The sequence below is a fragment of the Polypterus senegalus genome, chromosome 7 (assembly GCF_016835505.1).
Source record: "Polypterus senegalus isolate Bchr_013 chromosome 7, ASM1683550v1, whole genome shotgun sequence".
NCBI classification, from domain to species: Eukaryota; Metazoa; Chordata; class Cladistia; order Polypteriformes; family Polypteridae; genus Polypterus; species Polypterus senegalus.
The window spans coordinates 189,386,152-189,408,272 of record NC_053160.1 but is presented as its reverse complement, the minus strand read 5'-3'; the positions used below and the strand labels follow the sequence as shown (position 1 = coordinate 189,408,272).

General features: G+C 47.5%; 1 protein-coding gene across 1 annotated transcript; it reads right to left on the bottom strand.

Moving 5' to 3' along the window:
- Window positions 1–1,126: 1,126 nt before the first annotated feature.
- On the bottom strand, window positions 1,127–22,066 carry arsj (arylsulfatase family, member J). The gene is made up of 2 exons (XM_039759743.1): window positions 21,238–22,066; window positions 1,127–2,914 (listed from the first exon to the last, which is right to left on the bottom strand). Exons 1-2 carry the CDS (start codon window positions 21,582–21,584, stop codon window positions 1,519–1,521), a joined length of 1,743 nt encoding a protein of 580 aa, XP_039615677.1. The 5' UTR covers window positions 21,585–22,066; the 3' UTR covers window positions 1,127–1,518.
- Between the last annotated feature and the right edge of the window lie 55 nt (window positions 22,067–22,121).

The following is a 22,121-nucleotide window of genomic DNA, read 5'->3' as shown; positions in this document are numbered from 1 at the left end:
TGCAGATGTTCTACCAGACGGTTGTGGCGAGCGCCCTCTTCTACACAGTGGTGTGCTGGGGAGGCAGCATAAAGAAGAAGGACAAACTGGTGAGGAAGGCAGGCTCTACTGTGGGCACAGAGCTGGACAGTTTGGCATCTGTGGCAGAGCGACGGGCACTCAGCAGACTCCTGTCAATCATGGAGAATCCACTGAACAGGATCATCTCCAGACAGAGGAGCAGCTTCAGCCACAGACTGCTGTCACCATCCTGCTCCACTGACAGACTGAGGAGACCCCACACTATGCGACTTGGGGGGTAAACGTTAACATTATACAAAGTTATTGTCTGTTATACCTGCATTGTTATCGCTCTTTAATTTAATATTGTTATTATCAGTACGCTGCTGCTGGAGTGTGTGAATTTCCCCTTGGGATGAATAAAGTATCTGTCTATACATCTGTCTGTCTGTCTGTCTGTCTAGATCCTGAAGGCAGACGAACAGACAAAATGAGCTGAGCTTACCACGACTTACCTGGACAAGACCACCTGTGCTGCTGTCACATACCATGAAGGATCGTCCGCCATTGCAGGGGGTGCTGGGTGAGGCTCGGCCTGGAAGTGGAAGTGCAGCGCAACACAAAGGAGGATCAAAGGGTTGTTGCCCAATGCCCACTTTGTCAGCCGCTTATCGTAATTTAAGCACTAAGGACTAAGAGGACATGACAGCCTTCACGGTTACAATCCAGCAGGGACTCACCCCAATTCTGGAATCCAACCAGACCCCCAAAAAAGAACCAATTTTTGACTCACAAGTGCTGAGACCTCGATAGAGATGCAGTGCGGAAGATGGATGGGACGGCGGGCAGTGACAACAGGGTCACCAAGTCAGAAACTCATAAATCTTTGTTCTCTCACTCCTTAACCGATTGCACAAATATACCCGGGCAACGGCGGGTACTTCATATAGTAACACATTATGGGTGTCGCGTTCCGTTCCGTTAAGCCAAGCAGGATTCTCTAGCAATAGGCGGAGTTAGCCGGATGGCCCCGCCCCTTCTTCCTACAAATCGCTTGATTTCCTTTCCGTTTTTGCCACCTTAACAAATACCCGCCGGTCAGCACTTAAAAGAATAACGAGATTCGTAAAGACACAATGGGTGTCGTTTATTTACATTTGTCGTAAGAAAACTAACTGGTCCCAGACCAGCGTGACAAGTCGGCAGCAGAGGTGGCCGCGGGTAGGCCTGTCACAGCGACGTCAAGCCAGAACAGCGACCACCATCTTAAATAAATTAAATTAGGTGCCCACCTCATCCATACTTTGTGCTCTTTGAATTGGCGAACTCACCGACTGCGACACACGGCTCAGTCCGGAACATTCCAGCCTTTCTCCTTCCGGTATATTCTGGCTTCTCCTTTTCTTCATCACGTCTGGCCAGAGTGCCCCCTTCCTTCCCCAGAGTGGCACCGGGTTACATTCTCCGTCGTCGTGCTTTCTGTTGTGTGCGTCGTTTCCCTGAGATGCCCGCCTGGCTTTATGCTTTGGCCCGCCTGCCCACGAGTTTCCTCCTTTTTACTTTACCAGCTGCTTTTCTCCTGCCAGGGTGCTTATTGATGATGTTGTCCGACGCCTTTTTCTGGTTCTCCTGCTCCTCCTCGTCTTTGTACCAGGGGCCCCAGACCCCACCGTTCAGTTTGGGATTGCTGCGCAGGTCCTTCGGCGGGTACCGGACGGGCACGGCTGTTTTGTTATACTGAGCCAGCATGAGCAGCAGCTTCTTGACGATGCGGGGGTACCGGCGGGACAGGTCCACCCTCTCGTAGGGATCGGCAGTGATGTTGAAGAGCCACACCGACTTGCCCTGGTCCCACGACACCTTCTCGTAATGCCACCGGTGGGTCATCAGACTGGAGAAGGTCTGGGGGGGCACCCAGTCGCTGTACCCCGGGATGCCCGTGAGCAGTTTCCAGTGCCCGGCGCGGATGGCCGCTTGGATGGCCGTGTTCCAAATGCCAAAGCCGGCGTGGTAAGAGCCGTTCTTAGCCTTGGTGTAAATGGGGTCGATGTTGTGCAGGATGTCCAGCCGAGGTGACGGCCGTCCCTCGCTGATCGCCTCCCAGACATCGTAGCCGTCCAAGTCGAGGTCCTCCTCCAGCTGGCCCTCCGCCAGGGTCACCAAGGTCGGGTACCAGTCCGTGATGTGGACCAGACCCCGGCACGAGGTGCCTTTGTTTCTCAAGAGGGGGCTGTGGACAAATCCCACCGCTCGGATGCCCCCTTCCCAGTATGTCCCCTTGGTCCCCCGCAGTGGCCAGTTACTGCCCCCTGCCCGGGGCTGCCCTCCGTTGTCCGACGAGTACACGATGATGCTGTTGTCATAGTAGCCATATTTCTTCAAGGCGAGCGTCACGTTCCGGACCGCCTCGTCCAGGCAGGCCACCATCGCCGCGTACTTCCTCCTGTGAAGATTGGGGATCGTCCTGTAGGGCTCCAGGTAGACGCGGGGCACCTGCAAGGGCGAATGCACGGCCTGGAACGCCAGGTACAGAAAGAGGGGCTTCCTGGGATTGTGTCTGGACAGGATGTCCACGGCCTTCTGGGTGTACATCAGCGTCGAGTAGACCCCGTTGTCCTGCTCCCAGGCGGCCCCCTCGCCCTCGTGCAGGTCGTAGCCACACAGCCCGGGGCTGTCGCACTTGAAGTGGCTGTAGTAGTCGCCGCTGCCCAGCAGGGAGCCAAAGAAGGTGTCAAAGCCCTTCTGGGTGGGCAGGCAGTCCCTCCTGTAGAAGCCCAGGTGCCACTTGCCAACCAAGTGCGTGGAGTAGCCCACCTCCTTGAGCTTCTGGGGCAGCGTCGGGTGGTCGAAAGGCAGGCAGTTGGGCTGAGTGGGCCTGATGATGGAGTGCTGGAGACCCGTGTGGATCTGATACCTAAGGAAGAAAAAAGAGACCGAGTTAGGGGGGCACATGGACATCCATCCTTGGAGGTCTGCTTGGGTAAGTGGGCAACGTGGACAATCAATGGGGAGCAAAGTTCAACAATCAATGGAACTCGGGATTCATTAGGCAGGTGGGTTATTCTTTCATATGCAGCTACTGTATATCTAATGTATATAGCGCCTTGACAAAGTCTTCAGCCCCCCAAAAGACGCTTCTGCTCATATAAACGATGGTCTGTTAATCAGAGTCACACTCTTGTGCTGCCCCAAAAAGAAAGAAAATCATAAAAAAAAAATGAAATTCCTAAACTGAAATGTCACCCATTTGTAGCACCCAATCCCCCCAAGGTTCAGTACTTGGTGGACCCCCAACTCCAGTTCTTACTGTTTCTGGTCAAACAGCACCTGCAGGGTGTCCTCGGACCCCTCACTTATTTCACGTTATCGTGTCACAGTCATCCATTCATTTGTTCTCACATCAAGTAATCAAGGAACACTCAAACCCCCCCAGAGTGACAAAGTGACAACAGGACTTCAGGAACGTGTGCAGATGTGTCACCAGGATTCAGACCCTTAAGTCAGCGCTTTATTGTTTCACACGACGAGAGTCACACACCTGGATTTGGGGGCTCCAGGACTCCTTCTCTGCAGACCCTGTCCAGTCCTTTCTGGGTGGATGGACACCCTCCGTGGACTGGCACTGCCAGGTCTCTCCAGAGAGGTTTGATTGAATTCCTAGAGTTGTCCCTTTGCTTTTTGTCCTTTTGGAAGGTGAGCCATCGGTCCAGTTTGGTGTCCAGAGCTCTCTGAGTGGGTGTCATGAAGGACATCTCTAGACTTTCCTCCGTTCAGCTTTCCCCTAATCCTGACTGCTGTCCTCCAGACGTGACGCTCATCTCAGGTGCCATCAGACCAGACAATCTGGAGTCCGTTAGATGCCTCACTCCCATGTTGGCTTCCACGTGTCCTTTATTGAGGGGACGCTGCCATCGGGTCACTCGGTCACAAGGCGCACGTTGCTGGGAGTGCTGCAGTGGCGGTTGCCCTTTGGGACATTTCTCTCATCTCTACAGAGTTTCTGCGCAGCTCAGTTAGTCAAAATGACCATCAGGTTCTTGGTCACCTCTTCTCTGAAGGCCCCTCTTCCTCCGATTGCTGAACTGAACCAGGAAGCCATCTCTGGACAGAGTCGTGGTCAGAAATTTTAGGAAATAGTTTAGGAAATATGGAGGCCACCGTGCTCTTGGAGACTTTCAAAGCCGGAGTCTTCCTCAGGGACCAGCCAGTCTGGGAGCTTCACAGGCAGTTCCTTCAACCTCATGGCTTGGGACTTTGCTCACCTGTTGGACCTTCTATAGATACAGCAGGCGTGTGGTGTTACTGACCGGGCCGGCCAGCTCAACTGACCACAGCAAGACTGCAAACGAGGGGCGCAAACAACTCTGGGTGGGCCACTGAACTGAGATCACATGCCATAGCAGTGGGGCAGAAGGCTGGAGTCGGTGGGACATTTCACATTTTTAATTTAAATAGAGAGACAGATAGATAGATAGATAGATAGATAGATAGATAGATAGATAGATAGATATGAAAGGCACTATATAACAGAGCTAGATAGATAGATAGATAGATAGATAGATAGATAGATAGATAGATAGATATGAAAGGCACTCTATAACAGATAGATAGATAGATAGATAGATAGATAGATAGATAGATAGATAGATAGATAATGAAAGGCACTATATAACAGAGCTAGATAGATAGATAGATAGATAGATAGATAGATAGATAGATAGATAGATATGAAAGGCACTATATAACAGAGATAGATAGATAGATAGATAGATAGATAGATAGATAGATAGATAGATAGATAGATAGATAGATAGATAATGAAAGGCACTATATAACAGAGCTAGATAGATAGATAGATAGATAGATAGATAGATAATGAGAGGCACTATATAACAGAGATAGATAGATAGATAGATAGATAGATAGATAGATAGATAGATAGATATGAAAGGCACTATATAACAGAGCTAGATAGAGAGATAGATAGATATATATGAGAGGCACTATAGACCTGGGTTTGCTTCCCGGGTCCTCCCTGCGTGGAGTTTGCATGTTCTCCCCATGTCTTCTCCTCGTGTCTGCGTGGGTTTTCTCTGGGTGCTCCAGTTTCCTCCCACAGTCCAAAGACATGCAGGTTAGGTGCATTGGCAATTCTAAACTGTCCCTAGTGTGTGCTTGGTGAGTGTGTGTGTGTGTGTGTGTGTGCCCTGCGGTGGGTTGGCGCCCTGCATGGGGTTTGTTTCCTGCCTTGCGCCTCATGTTGGATGGCATTGGCTTCAGCAGACCCCTGTGACCTTACAGATTGGATATAGCGGGTTGGATAATGGATGGATGGATAGATAAATAGATAGATAGATAGGAGTGAAAGGCGCTATATATATATATATATATATATATATATATATATATATATATATATATATATATATATATATATATTTATTTCCCTTGGGATTAATAAAGTATCTATCTATCTATAAGATTTACATAATTAGACAGTAAAGACACTAATTAATAAACAGATAAATGTACAGGTGCTGCATATTATTAGCCAGACAGGTAAGGACGTCACTGTCCTGTATGAGACGCACAGAGCTGGACAGACCCTGCAGTTTATTAAAGTCACAGGAAGCAGAGCTCTTTCTCTTTCTCTTTCTCTTTCTCTTTCTCTAGCAGATGGATGGTGAAGGTCTTTACGTAACAGTTAGACCTGAAAGGCGCCGTATAATACATAGATATATAAAAGTGAAATGCACCACACAGACATGAATCTCTCGCTCTTTCTTCCCAGCAGTTGTGCAGCCCTGCATTTCTGGTCTTCCATGATATTAAGCTGGCCGCGCTCTTCATTAATTCCAATCCTGCCTTGACTTTAAAGACATCACTTAATTAACAGACACAACCTTGGGGCCCTAAACACGCAGTTTTCTGAAGATACGTGAACTGGGGACTTGTCATTCTGGCGCTGACATTTTTGAGAGAAATGTTAAACATGCCTGGAATTGTTTAAACAGCAACAGACAGGATTATTGAGGCATTCCAGTGTGTGTGTGTGTGTGACTCGAGCTTTGGCACTTTGTCCAGAGTTGGTTCTCGTCTTGTGGCTGACATTGTCATGACAGGCTTTGGCCCCGAGACCCTAAATGAATTGTGTTTGTCTTTTAAGTCAGTGGTTTACAGTTCAATGCTTTAGCCCATAGGGGTCACACTTTTAGGCAAGATGACCCCCTTAAGTGTTACCAGTAGTAACAACTATATAATTTAATATCTATAAATTTAATATTGGCAGCTGAGAGGGCGTGGCTAGAGACCTGAGTGGCAGCCAGCTAGGCAGGACCAGAGGACTAAGTGGCAGCAGCTGGGTGGGGCTAGAGACCTGAGTGGCAGCAGCTGGGCGGGGCTAGATGGTTACGTGGCAGCATGGTAGGCGGGGCTAGATGGTTACGTGGCAGCATGGTAGGCGGGGCTAGATCCTAGTGTCCCGATTGTCACATGTACAGAGTCCAGTAACATTCTTCTTTGCATGTGCTGTAATCAACACACAACTGGTTGCTACCCTCCAGTGTGCAAGTGTAAGTGTACTTATTAAAGAATATCATTTATTGATTTGAGCAGTCCCGGTGTGTAAACAAAAAAAAAAAAGCAAAGAGGTCATCATTACAGCCACTGCAATAAATAAAATAATTTTACACATTAAAACAGTCAAATCCACATAATCTTTTTCATTCATTTACAGTTGCTTTGTGTTTTATGGACACCAATTGGCTGCTTTGTTTGCTCCATACATGAATTAGCCTCACAGATGATCTGCTTATCTATCATATAGTGCCTTTCCTGTCCATCTACCTGTCATATAGTGCTTTTCATATTCATCTCTTGTAGTGTTTTCACATCTATCTATCTATCCATCTATTACATAGTGCCTTTCACATCTATATATCTATCTATTATATAGTGCCTTTCAGATCTGTTTCCAACAGATAGTGCCTGTGCTCAGGGTGAACCTGCTCTTATCTGTGAAAAGCACAGGGCACCAATTCTGGTACCCTATGGCAAATGCCAATCGAACACCACGGTGCCCACTAGAGGACATTGTCGGGCCCTCAGGCCACCCACATGAAGTTAGTTCCTGATTGTTTGGTCAGAGACATTCACACCAGTGGCCTGTTTGCCTGCTGGAGGTCATTTTGTAGGCTCTGCCTGTGCTTTTCCTGTTCCTCCTCACCCAACGGAGCAGATAGCGGTGGGTCCTGCTGATGGGTTAAGGCTCTCCTAGAGGGACAGCCTGTCTGTTTATTGGAATCTCCTCCATGCCCTTGAGACTGTGCTGGGAGACACAGCAAACCTTCTGGCAATGCCCTGTATTGATGTGCCATCCTGGAGAAGTTGGACTACCTGTGCCACCTCTGTACGGTCCAGGTATGGCCTCATGCTACCTGTAGTGACACTGACTGTAGCCAAATGCAAAACGAGTGACAAAACAGATGAGGAGGGAAAAATGTCAGTGGCCTCCCTTCACCTGTTAACCCATTCATTCCTGTTTTGGGGGTCTCTCATTGTTGCCCCCAGTACACCAAGCAGCTGAAACTGGAGAACAAGCCCCTCTGCTACTTCACTGAGCAGATCAACAGCCCACAAGTGTCATTGACTTGATGCTATAATCGGATTTAAAAGTCTTCCTTTAAGTTTTTTGAGCAGTTTATATATATATATAGTGCCTTTCAGATTTGTCGTAGTGTTTTATCTATCTACCTGTATGTATGTATCACACAGTGCCTCATATCAAAGAGCCTCACAAATGATCTGCTTATCTATCATATAGTGTTTTCACATCTATCTATATACAGTATATATGGTGCCATTCAGATCTATTATATAGTGCCTTAACCATCTATGTATCCATCTTTCATACAGTGCCTTATCTATATCTATATATATATAGTGCCTTTCAGATTTATCTATTTATCATTTTCTTATTCCAGTTATCCTGGGCACGAACAACACAAACACCCACAGACTCACATTGGGGGCCACTTTAGCTTCTTTGACCTCTGGAAGGAAACCAGACCACCTGGAGGACTGCCACCCAGACACAGGGAGAACATGTAATGTCCACGCAGGGAGCAGCCAGGACGTGAAGCCTGATCTCCTCACTGCGAGGCAGCAGGGCTACCAGGGCTGACGACACTTTGGGTTGTGACTCGTCTTTGTACGTACTGAAGGGTTCGTTTCGTGTTTGTGTCTTCTGATGGGTGGCTGTGGGTCATTTAAACAGTCAAGGGGATTCTCCAAGTGTGACAGATCTGACGGTTGTCTTGAAGATCTGCTAAGAAGGTCAAGATTGGGTTGCTAAGAAATGTAAGAGACCCTGCAGCGAAGGCCTGGCATCCTTTCCAGGGTTTGCTCCTGCCTTGCACCCAGATGGGCTCCAGCACCCTCCATGAGCCCGGTCTGGGTTAGAGAGTGACATGAGGTGACACTTCTTGTCCCTGTCACAACTCTCTCTTTCTCTTATAGTGCCTTTCCTATCTTCTCACTCTCGCACCTCACCGTTGATTTTTCTTTTCTTTTCGTTCCCCTCCTCTTTTCCTCCTCACTGATCCTTCTCTCTTTACCAGGCTCAGCAAAGCCAGCTAACCTGACGAGGAGTCACCCAGAGGTCCTCCTTGTATTTTATTAAAGTCTGACTTGCAAAAACATGAAGAAGAAAAAAAAAAAAAGAAAAATGTACCCCTGGCCGTCTTCACGATTTGACAGCTGAGCGGAGCGGCACAAAGGCTGCGTTACATCAGGCGTGCGGCTTGTTTGGAGAGGAGTGACAGTAACTTGGCGGCGTCTCCTGGAACAGATGAGGCAGCTTATTTAAAAGGCAAATGTGAAGTCGGCGTCCGCGGCCCGGTGGAGCGTCAGGCGTCATCTGTGCCTGGAAGTGCCCGCCGCTGTCACTGCGCTCATCGACGCCACCAAGCAAAACCACCATTGGAGCAAATGAGGTGGCAGTGAGGGGGCACTTCAGGGTGACCATCCTCTGCGGGCCTCAGGTGAACTACACCACTGCTGTGCCCACCTTTTGGTGCCTTTTTTCTTTCATCTCCACTGATCGCCATCCTGCAGATTTCTTCTTGTGGTCATCGATCCTGCAGGTGAGGTGGGCCATCAAATGAGGCAGGAAAATGACAGCATGGCATTAAAAGTGCTGGGATGGGAGCAACGACCCTACATGGCCACATCCTGATGGTAACATAAAAGGGGAAGCCAACCCACTTTCGATGGCAGATCTGACAGCGAGGGTGTGGCACGATGGCACTGCGGGATGTGCTGCTGCCACACAGGGCCAGCATTCACGTGTCTTTTAAATCTCATGGGTGGTTACCGCTGTGCCAAGTCTGCATGTTCTCCCCGCATCCTTGTGGGATTCTTCCAGGTACATCGCAGCGCCCCCCCACATCCCAAAAACACGTAGTTCAGTTTAGCCGCAGGTATTTAAAGAGCCTGAACTGTGCCAATCGGGTGACATCATGTGACGTCTGTGTCAGCTCAGTCAGCACAGGTGATGTCACATCTTAGGTTTTATTGTGTGACTTTGTGCCGTGATGGAGTGACAGAGTGGCACGGTGGTCATGCTGCTGCCTCATGGGGTAATGAGACCAGTGTTTCGTGTTCCCCCGTGTGTGTGGAGGTTGCATGTTCTGCCCCGGGTGCTCAGGTGTCCTCCCACCGTCCACAGACATGCAGGTTAGGTGAACCTCGTGACCCCGGTCTGGACTGAGCGGGTTCCAAAATCACCTGACCTTGCATTTGGCCATTTTCTGTTATTTTACGTGATGCCACGTTGGCTTGTTAACAACACATGATGTCATGTCACGTTAGGTGCTCTGTAATCAGGTTACGCTGCCTAATGTCGTCACGCTGGATAATGACATATGGCCTTGTCATCTTACACTGCGTCAAGCGGTGTGATGTCATGGCGTGTTGTGTTACGCCATCAGCGGGGAAAATAAGGATTGAACGCGTCAACACTAACTCTAATGTGACATTTTTTAGAACATTATTAGAACAATCTAGGGCGGCACGGTGGCACAGTGGGTAGCGCTGCTGCCTCACAGTTAAGAGACCTCCCTGCGTGGAGTTTGCATGTTCTCCTCGTGCTCTGGTTTCCTCCCACAGTCCATAGACATGCAGGTTAGGTGCATTGCTGATCCTAAACTGTCCCTAGTGTGTGCTTGGTGTCTGTGGGTGGGTGTGTGTGTGTGTGTGCCCTGCAGTGGGCTGGCGCCTCGCCCAAGGTTTGCTTCCTGCCTTGCGCCCTGTGTTGGCTGGGATTGGCTCCAGCAGACCCCCGTGACCCTGTAGTTAGGATATAGCGAGTTGGATAATGGATGGATGGATAGAACAATCTAGATGGCAGGAGGCCATTCAGCCCAACAAAGACTCACCAGATGTTGGTGACAACCCCAGTGATCCTCACAAGTCCATAAATGAAATGATGTGTAATAAAGTGGACTTTAGGTTTGATATTGATGTGTCTAATTATGAAATGACATGTAGGACTGGGGTGTTGAACCGTGTTGGCCATTATGGATGTAGTGAGAAGTCAAGCAAGATGACCCCTGCGATTGGCTAAATGAACAGATCACAACATGAAGCTCTCAAGGCAACTCCGGCCCCTAACCTTACATCTCGCCCGAAGAAGGAGAGCACAAGAGCTTCATATTGTAATCTGTTCAGTTAGCCAATCGCCGAGGTCACTTCGCTTGGCGTCTCATCACGTAATGGCGTGCTATGCTATGCTATGCGATGTTGTTCTTGATGTTTCGTTTTGCCCCATCATGTCCTTCCTGGTTATGTCATGACATGTTAGGTGATGCTGCCTTATGTCTTGTGAAGTTATGTTGTCTGATGTTACGCAATTTGAGATCTGTAATGTCATGGAGAAGGCCAGAAGGAGTTGCATTGTGTCTTTGTGGACCTGGAGAAAGCAAATGACAGGGTGACAAGATAGGAGTTGTGGTATTAAATAAGGAAGTCGGGAGTGGCACAGAAGTACGTAAGAGTGGCACAGGGTATATAAACGAGAGAAGTGTGACCGTGGTGAGGTCTGCGGTAGGAGTGACGGAGGTGGGATTACATCAGAGATCGGCTCTGAGCCCTTTCTTATTTGTAATGGTGATGGACAGGCTGACAGACGAGATTAGACAGGAGTCCTCGTGGACTGTGATGTTTGCTGATGACATTGTGATCTGTGGAGAGAGTAGGGAGCAGGTTGAGGAGACCCTGGAGAGGAATGAGGAATGAAGGTCAGTAGGACCACCAGGACAGAATACATGTGTGTGAATGAGAAGGAGGTCAGTGGAATGATGAGGATGAGGGGAGGTGGGTGACTTTAAATACTTGGGATCAAAAGTACAGAACAACAGGGAGTGTGGAAGAGAAGTGAAGAAGAGAGTGCAGGCAGGGTGGAGAAGAGTGTCAGGAGTGACTTGTGACAGACGAGTACCAACAAGAGTGACAGGGAAGGTCTACAGGACGGTAGTGAGACCAGCTGTGTCATATGGGATGGAGACGGTGGCACAGGAGGCAGAACTGGGGGTGGCAGAGTTAAAAGATGGTAAGATTTGCATTGGGTGTGATGAGGATGGACAGGATTAGAAATGAGGACATCAGAGGGTCAGCTCAAGTTTGGAGACAAAGTCAGAGAGGCGGGATGGCGTTAGTTTGGAGAGATGCTGAGTATATTGGGAGAAGGGTGCTAAGGATAGAGCTGCCAGGCAAGAGGAGAAGAGGAAGGCCTAAGAAAAGATGGTAAGAGAGGACATGAATGAGGGTGGTGGCGGTGACAGAGCAAGATGACGAGGACAAGAAGAGATTATACAAGATGATCCGCTGTGGAGACCCCAAATGGGAGCAGCCAAAAGAAGAAGAAGAGGAAGAAGAAGAGGAAGAAGAAGAATGTTACGACATGTTCTCTCTTATTATGCTAAGATTTTTACATCTGGACTACTTAGGCTATGTTACCTTACGTCTTGTGACATTATGTTACGTCTGATTATGTCGTCTTGTCTACACCACTGGGTTAGGTGACGTTCTGTCTTATTCCACTATGACATGTTAGATTATGTGTCCTTATGAACTGTGATGTTATGTTACGTAATGCCGGGTCTTCATCACACGTTAGCTTTTAGGGTCTGTAATGTTATGTTAGAGTGCGTCACATGATGTGAGGTTCTGTCATGTTACGTCTTATCACGTTCTCTTATGTCACTTATGCCACTCACAGAGTTGCCCCTTAGCCCGTCTCTTGTGTCGTCCTTGCTCTGTGACCCTTCAGCCCACTGGGAGGTCCAGAGTGCTTTTGGCAGGTTTCTGTTTGCTCCATTCGTCTTTCCCTCAGCCCTGACTGGTCTCCCAGTCCCTGATGCTGCCCCCACTATGCTCCACCACTGAAATGGATGGAGGCCATCGGTGACGCACTCAAGACGGTCATTTTCAGGTCTTACCCAGAGACGTTCAATAGATTCAAGTTCAGGCTTTGGCAGGCTGGGTCACATTAGTACAAAGGGTTTTCGGGCCACTCATGTGCCGTCCTCGCTTTGTGACCCTTCAGCCCAGTTGGAGGACCGGAGTCCTTTGGAGGAGGTTCTCATTGAGGAGGTCTCTGGACTTTGCTCCGTTCAGCTTCTCCTCATCCCTGTCTGGTCTCCAGTATTATGCTCCACCAGTCTAACTGGTATTGCACCAGTGATGAGTGCTGCCTGGTCTTGCTATATTAGTTGTGTGATGATACGTAGTGTCGTATTACGCTGTGTCTTGTTATGTTAGGCCATGCAGTTTGAGGTAGTGAGGTAGTGTTAAGTTACGTCATGTCAGGTCAGTCAGTGTCCAACCGCTATATCCTAACTAAAGGGTCACGGGGGTCTAATGGAGCCAATCCCAGCCAACACAGGGCGCAAGGCAGGAAACAAACCCCGGGCAGGGCACCAGAGTACCCGGAGGAAACCAACGCAGACCCAGGGACAACATGCAAACTCCACGCAGAGAGGAACAGGGAAGCGAACCCGGGTCTCCTAACTGCGAGGCAGCTGCGCTACCCACTGCGCCACCGTGCCGCTCTCATGTCAGGTCATTTCCTATTATTTTATGTTTTATATGTTCTGCCCTGTTGTGTTGCGTGACGTGTTGTGATGCTGAATTGAACTGATCAGGTCTGAGACAGCTAACGTTATTACTATACACATAATTGATATAGCGCCTTTGCCAGGCTCAAGTCTTTTAAGGGAATCTGCTCCGACTCTCTTAGCCCCTGGCTCGTGACAGAATGAAAAGGTGATCCCATCTGTGTCGTGAGCGAGCGTCGGCTCCACCGTCTCAAACATCACATGAATAAAAGTCAGAACTGGTCCTTTTGTCTTCTGCAATGGGCGCCGATCTGCTTATTGCTGCCATCAAACTAAACTGATTGACAAAAGGAAGATCAATGCATCCAAATCCTGCAGATGCCACTAGAAAGACATTCAAGCCGCGGTGAAGAAGACCAAATGTCAACCCCGCCCACCCCCACCTTGCTTTGAGTGGTCCTGGAGGTCCCCCTGTTAACTTTGCACTAATTCCAAATGAAATCCACACCTTATCTGAAATTCCCAAAGCGATGACTCACTCGGTAAACATGAAATCCAAATATTTGGAGTACGCCAGTCACACATCGCCGACGAGAGGCGGCAGGAAGCACTTTAGCTAAATGTCAGTTTCCAGATGGCTTTTTAAAAGCGGATAGTAAAATAAAAATTAAAATTAAAAGACGCGACGCATTTGTATCGAGTTTCACTTGAAATCCGAGCCTTATAATGAAATATCTTCACTTTACTGGACACTGATGATGTAACATTTAGTAGCACAGCATGGTGGCTCAGTGAGTAGTGTCACCGCCCGGTCCCCGTGATGGCAGACCTACAGACGAGATTACATGACGGTGGTGTGGTGCTGGTCCCCCTGCCAGGACAGACCCCCAAACCCGAGACCCCCACCAGAGACTGAACTGAACTTGTGGGCTTAAAAATAAATTCATTTTTTCGTGATCTGAACAATAAACAAAGAGCGAGGAGCAGCCTGTACTCGAATGGTTATGTGGGTTCTGCTAAGTTTGTGCCACCATAAAGTTTCTGTTCATGTCTGGAGTTCCTTGTGACACAAAGGAGTCACTATGTTGTGTCCAGGACCGATTTCTTAGAAATCGCCGTAGTCAGTGGGTGGGCCTCTCTGGCAGGGTCTTAAATTGGTTTGAATCCTACCTGGCAGGTAGAAAATTCTTTGTAAGTTGTGGTGATTATACTTCAAAGACCCCTGATATTCTATATGGTGGTCCACAAGGCTCCATTCTGGGTGCGCTGCTCTTTTCGATCTACATGCTTCCGTCAGGTCAGATTATCTCGAGGCACAACGTGAGCTACCACAGCTATGCTGATGACACTCAGCTGTACTTATCAGTAGCACCTGATGACCCCGACTCTCTCTTGATTCACTGACCCCCAATGTCTTACTTGTGTTTCTGAATGGATGAATAGTAACTTTCTCAAACTAAATAAAGAGAAAACTGAAATTTTAGTAATTGGCAATAATGGATATGATGAGGTTATCAGAAATAAACTTGATGCATTAGGATTAAAAGTCAAGACGGAGGTAAAGAACTTAGGGGTAACCGTTGACTGTAATCTGAATTTTAAATCGCATATTCATCAGACCACTAGGACAGCATTTTTTCGCTCTTATATCATTGAAAGATGCTGAGAAATGAGTTCACGCGTTTGTTTTCAGTCGACTAGATTACTGTAACGCACTCCTCTCAGGACCACCCAAAAAAAGACATCAATCAGTTACAACGAGTGCAGAATGGAGCTGCCAGAATCCTAACTAGGAAAAGAAAATCCGAGCACATCACCCCAGTCTTAGCGTCACTACACTGGTTACCGGTGTCATTCAGGACTGACTTTAAAATTCTGCTTATGGTTTATAAATCCTCCAATAATCTGCGCCATCTTATATATCGGAGTGTCTGACATCTTATATTCCAAATCGCAACCTTAGATCCTCAAATGAGTGTCTGCTTAGAATTCCAAGAGCTAAACTTAAAAGAAGTGGTGAGGTTCGGGCAGAAATCTGGAATAGCCTGCCAATAGGAATTCACCAGGCCGGTACGGTGGCGCTCTTTAAAACACTGCTGAAGACACATGACTGTAACATGGCCTTCTCATAACCTCATTTTAATTTAATCCTGTTGCTCTGTATGTTCAATTCATCATAATAACTATTCATGGTTGGCTCCACAATCCTTACCCATCCCGACTTTCTCTTCTGTTCTTTTTCCGTTTTTCTGTGATCTGCGCCACCACCACCTGATCAAAGCACCGTGATGTCCCTCCATTGATGGATTAAAGGGCAGAAGTCCACATGACCGTCATCATCAAGTCCTTCCATGAGAACCCTGAAGACCACGAGGACTGATTGAGGTCATTGATGTGAAGTAGAATGCCTAGAGGTGGCTGGGTGGTCTCATGGCCTCGGACCCCCTGCAGATTTTATTTTTTCTCCAGTCGTCTGGAGTTTTTTGGTGTGTTTTTTCTGTCCTCCCATCTGGCCATCGGACCACCTTACTTTTACTCTATGTTAATTGGTGTTCTCTTATTTTAATTTTTACTTTGTCTTTTATTTCTCTTTTCTTCGTCATGTAAAGCACTTTGAGCTCATTATTTGTATGAAGATGTGTGACAGAAATAAATGTTGTTGTTGTTCAGGAAGTCTTCAAACCCTTCACTTTGGTCACCTTTTTTTGTGTTGCAGTCTAAAAATCATTTCAAATTTATTTTTTCCCCTCATCAATACCCTGGGGGTGACAACGCAGGAATTTAACAAATGTATTCCAAATAAAAAACCTGAAATATTCCATTGACCCCAATATTCAGACCCTTTGCTCGGCACTTTGTCATGGCGGCCATTCCAGCTTGGAGTCTCCTTGGGTTTGACTCAATTAGCTTTACACCCCTGGATTTGGGGGGTTTCTGCCATTCTTCTCTGCTGATGCTCTCAATAGGTTGGGTGGAGGTCATCGGTGGTCCGACGGTTATTGTCAGGTCTCTCCAGTGAGGTTCGATTCGGTTCAAGTCTGGGCCACTCAAGGACGTTCACAGAGTTGTCCCTAAGCCCCTCTTGTGCCATCCTTGCTTTGTGACCCTTCGGCCCACTGGGAGGTCCGAAGTGCTCTCGGTGGGTTTCTGTTTGCTCCATTCGTCTTTCCCTCAGCCTTGTCTGGTCTGCCAGTCCCTGATGCTGCCGCCATCACCCTGCTTCACCATCGAAATGGACGGAGGCCATCGGTGACTCACTCACACGGCCATTTTTCAGGTCTTACCCAGAGATGTTCCACTGAATCAAGTCCAGGCTTTGGCTGGCTGGGTCACATTACTACAGGGGTCTTCGGGCCACTCATGTGCCGTCCTCGCTTTGTGACCCTTTAGCATGGTTTAGAGGTCCTGAGCTCTCTGGAGGAGGTTCTCATTGAGGTGGTCTCTGGACTTTGCTCCGTTCAGCTCCCCCTCATCACTTTCTGGTCTCCCAGTGCTGCTGACCCTACTATGCTCCACCAGTCTAACTGGTATTGCACCAGTGATGAGCGCTGCCTCCAGACGTGACCCTGAGAATTGAGGCCAAATAGTTCAATTCTAATTTCACGAGACCAGAGGGTCTTGTTTCTCACAGTCCGAGGGTCCTTTAAGTGCCTCAAGGCAGGTCTTCATGTATCATCTGCCCCCTCTGCCATAAAGCTCAGAGCAGTGGAGGGGCTGTGGTGATGGGTTGTCCTTCTGGAAGTTTCTCTCTTCTTCACACAGCTTCTCTGAAGCTCAGCCCGAGTGACCATTGGGTTCTTAGTCACCTCTCTTCTCAAAAATGGAAGAAGTTTAGAAGAACTCTAACTCTCCCCCCTGATGGCTCAGTTTGGCAAGGTGGTCACCTGTGGGGAGAGTTAGAGTTCTTCTAAACTTCTTCCATTTATGAATTATGAAGACCACCCTGCTCCTGGGAACTTCAATGCTGCAGGAATCTTTTGGCACAAACCAGTCTCTACGTTCTGCATGGCTGTTCCTTGGACCTCATTGGCCTGCTTGTTGTCACTTGTGGGACCTTCTATAGACCCCTGGGTGCTTTTACTAGTCAGGTCCAGTCAATCGAATTGAGCACAAGTGGTCTCCAAACATCTCAGTGATGATTAATAGAATGAGACGCACCTGAGCCAAAGCTCCTTGTGTCACCGAGATATGTCAGCTTTTCGTGTTTAGTCAATTTGCAAAATTTTTTAAGTGCCGTTTGAAGTTTGTCATTCTGGGGTGTTGAGTTTAGCTTGATGGGGACAAAAAAAGATGAACTGAAACAATTTCAGCACAAGGCTACGACGTCACAAAATGTCACAAAAGTGACTTTGTCAAGGTGCTGAAACTGGAGCTGGGCTCAGATGAAGTGACCCCACTGTGAAGAAAAGACCCCTCGGCAGGGAGAAGCCCACTTAGTCAACTGAGCGCAAGGAGCCCTCCTGGCAAAGAATGGAGGAATATATGGGGCAAAATTAAATAAAGAAGTCTGCTAGTACATCCGTGTATTGTGAAGAGTGACAATAAATATATAAAAACACAATGATGTGTCAGGGCGGCACGGTGGCGCAGTGGGTAGCGCTGCTGCCTCACAGTTAGGAGACCCGTCTGGATTCGCTTCCCATGTCCTCTCTGTGTCTGCGTGGGTTTCCTCCCACAGTCCAAAGACATGCAGGTCAGGTGGATTGGCGATTCGAAATTGTCCCTAGTGTGTGCTTGGTATGTGTGTGTGTGCCCTGCGGTGGGCTGGCACCCTGCCCAGGGTTTGTTTCCTGCCTTGCTCCCTGTGTTGTCTGGGATTGGCTCCAGCAGACCCCTGTGACCCTGTAGTTAGGATATAGTGGGTTGGATAATGGATATTATATTATATTATATTATATTACTGCGGTGGGCTGGCGCCCTGCCCAGGGTTTGTTTCCTGCCTTGCTCCCTGTGTTGTCTGGGATTGGCTCCAGCAGACCCCTGTGACCCTGTAGTTAGGATATAGTGGGTTGGATAATGGATGGACACACAGCATAAATAATTAAATGGTTCATAAAATGTGATTTCCTTTTTATTTATTCAAGGCACACCACACGTGACACGAAGCGCACCCATTGGTGACAGTGGAGTGGGGCGGGCTCAAGCGAGAGGAGCATTTTCATTGGTGAATCATCAGGGACGCACACGCTCTACGCTGTGACTGTGCGGGTCTGTGACAGAAACGACTGCAAGAAACGCAGGCTGGAATTGACTGCACAAAGGGGGCGACTCGGATTCGAGAAGCTCCAGATGTCTGTGGCTGGAGAGTCGGCTATAAAGGTGGCGCTCGATGGCCGACGATTCACCAATGAAAACGCAGTACTCACCAGAGCTCGCCCTCTCAGCTTTAACGGGTGAAAAATGACAGCTTTCATTTCATCGCTTATTTAAGTTGTGTGCCATCCCTGAAATACAATAAGAAATATGTGACAAAATCACGTGCTATTGTACTTTTATTTTATTTTACACCTGCACTTCCCGTCTAAAAAAGGTTGAAATCTAAGTAATCAATGTAAACCTTAGCATATTCAGCAATGGCGTTTTGCACTGTGTCATTTGTTAGAATGTATTTTGTAATGCGTATAGTAATTAAATAAACTGTATTTGGCATTCCAACAGATGGTGCATCACAAACTTTAGCACTTCTTTTACAAATCCCATACCAAACGGCATATAATACAGACATATGCATTGAATGTGTCATTTCCAACAGATGGCACATCAAAAACATTTGTAGTAATGCATTTTATTGCTACAAATAAGTGTGTGTGTGTGTGTGTGTGTGTGTCTGCCTGTTCGTCCAGTTACTATGTCCCCGTCATGCCTAAATGACACATTACAAACATATGTAGTGCACAATCTACTGGAATGTATTTGGTAATGCATGTAGTAATAACATTATATTTTTCATTCCAACACATGGTGCATCACAGACATTGACACTGATCTTATGAATCCCATACCAAATGACATATAAGAGAGACCAATGCACTGCATGTGTCATTCCAAGAGAGATCTTGTCTGACCATCTGAACGGGGCAACATGACAAGAGGATCATCGCAAACAGGGTCCACTTCACTCCGTCCTCTTATTACTTGGTGCTTGCAATCAATCAATCTATCAATCAATAAAAAGCAGGCTTGTGATTGATGTACACCATACACCATGACCATGTGACCTCGGAGGTCAGAAGGGTCTCCACGGGCGACTGAACAAAGAGTGGCACACACCTAACCGTTCTGCTGAAGTCATATAAACACTCGATTTCTGCCGGGACACAAGACCTCCTCACTCAGATGTTTTCTCAGACGTTTCCTTCCATTCTTCTGAACTCTTTTTTTTTTTTTTTGTACTTGGCAGACATTCTAATCTCAAATCAGGGTTGCCAAGTGTGTGTGAATGTGTGGCAGAGCCTACTGTGCCCAAGGCAGGAAGCAGCCCAGAGCAGGACCCCGGTCCACTGGAGGGTCCACACCCACCCAACTACCATACATGTGCCAGTTTGGAGTCATCGGTTCAGCCGGCCAGTGAGCAGAGACACAGGGAGAACATCCAGACTCCACATGGACGACAGCCTGGCACTGGTTTTGAACTCATGATGTTGGACCCTAAACACTGTGCCATCTGTAGCACCTTCTTCCACTTGTCTGCTTTCATCTCAGAATCTGAATATTCTTCTGATGGGTTTTCAGCCTGAGGCTGCTCGTCGTCTTGTTTCAATGAGATGTTTGAGGAGGCACAATGCCAATGGCGGGATACAAAACAAAGACTAAAACATCAATTTGTGCTGCCATTGGGAATTTCATTGACCCTCCAAAATCCAAAGACACACAATTCACTTGTCGGGACCACCCTAAACTCACCCTGCATTGGACTCAACTGCCGTACACGCTTTGTTCCTGCCTTGATTTTAGATTTTCCAGGCACAGTGAATGAGAATGTGAAACCCTGAGGGTGTGGGTTTAAATCCCACTACTGACCCCACGTGACCCTGAGGAAGTCACTTCACGTGCTTGTGCTAAAATTGGGGGATAAAAAAAAAAAAGAAATGGAACCAACTGTATCTCTAAAATGTTATAAGTCACTTTAGACAAGAGTGTCAGCCAAATAAATAAATGAAGGGGAAAGGCACTATATAATAGATAGCTATGAAAGGTGCTGTATGATAGATAGGTATATGTGAAAGGCACTATATGGTAGATAGCCATGAAAGGTGCTATATACATTAGGTAGAAAGTTACATGGAAAAGGCACTGTAAGATCGATGGAGGAACAGATATGAATGGAAGTATGTAATAGAGAGATATGAAATGCGCTATATAACAGACAGACAAATGTGAAAGGCACTATATAAGATAGATATGAAAGGCACTATATGGTACATATAGGTGAAAGGCACTATATAAGATAGATATGAAAGGCACTATATGGTACATATATGTGAAAGGCACTATATAAGATAGATAGATAGATAGATAGATAGATAGATAGATAGATAGATAGATAGATAGATAATGTGAAAGGCACTATATGATAGATAGATGTGAAAAGTGCTATATAATAGATAGATAATACCTACATATGTGAAAGGGACTACAGATGGATGTATTGATGAATGTGAAAGGCGCTATATAATATTTCACCTGCCTGTGCTAAATTTGAAAAAATAAAACAATAAAAATGGAACCAATTTTATCTTAAATGTAAGCCGCCTTGGAGAAAGGTGTCAGCCAAATAATAATACTATTACTACGAATCATAAAATGTCGCTCACCGTTAACTCTGTATTCGTATGGCACGTTCGTTGTTTCCCATTCATCCATCGTTGTGATCCGCTTGAATTTGAATTGAATTTCTGGGTTCGCGGCGGATTACAAAGCCCGGACTGGTCGTCACGTTTAATGCATTAATAGAATTGCGACATCCTTGCCTTTATTTCCGCAATGCCGGTGCAGCGTCCTGGCATTACGCACCATATTTAATACTTTAAAAGTAACGACGAGTCCTAAGCAAAAGCGGACAAAGTTGAACACAAAAAGACCCCCACACCCCCGTCACACAACGACATTAATGCCCGCTTACCTGCCCGTCAAGAACTGGCTCCTCGATGGGCTGCAGAGGGGCTGCACGTAGTAGTTCTCCAGTTTAACCCCTTGGCTGGCCAGCCTGTCCAGAGTGGGAGTTTGGATCTCAGACCCGTGGTAGCCGACGTCTCGGTAGCCTTGGTCATCCGCCAGGATAAATACGATGTGCGGCTGCGAGGTGGGCTTGTCCAGGTCGTTGTCCTCTCTGCCCTGTCCCCTGGCGCTGAGGTTTCCCCACGACAGGTATCCGTAGGTCAGTATACTGACAAAGGAAATGCCAGCTAGAACGCCCAGGGCTATCATCTTAATAATGTCAAGAAGTTCCAGCACGGCACGGAGTGCCATTGAAGAAGTGACGATCGAGGCGGCCAGATGCTGGACAAGTCATCTCACAGGAGCCGCCAGATGGTTCTTTCGAGTTGGTGCCATATTGACAGCACCTGTGAGTTACCGCATATGAGAAGCGCTGAAGCTGCCTGCCAGTCAGCCGTGCCCATTAGAACTTTCACGCCGCCAGATGCCTCCCTGGTTTTCCGCCAGATCTTCTCCTTTTCTTTTCTCTTTTGTTTTCTCCTACAAGTGTCTGCTCGGCGCACTCAGCACCTTCCAGCAAATCGCCATTCTTTCCCAGTGAGACTCAGATGAGCTCGCAACTTTCTGCCGCACAGGATCGGCGCTCCTGGCGTCTAACTCAGCCTTTCTCCTTGAAATTCTCTCGGGAGTAAAAGCGCAGCGCTGGTGCCCCCTACACCCACTCCCACCCCCACCCGACCCATTCCCAGGTCGCACTGGAGACGAGCACACGCTGCCCTCCTTCCCGCTGCGCCTCCAAATGAACCGCCGGTCTTTAGGTTGGGCGGTCGGTGAAGCTCCAAGCCTTTT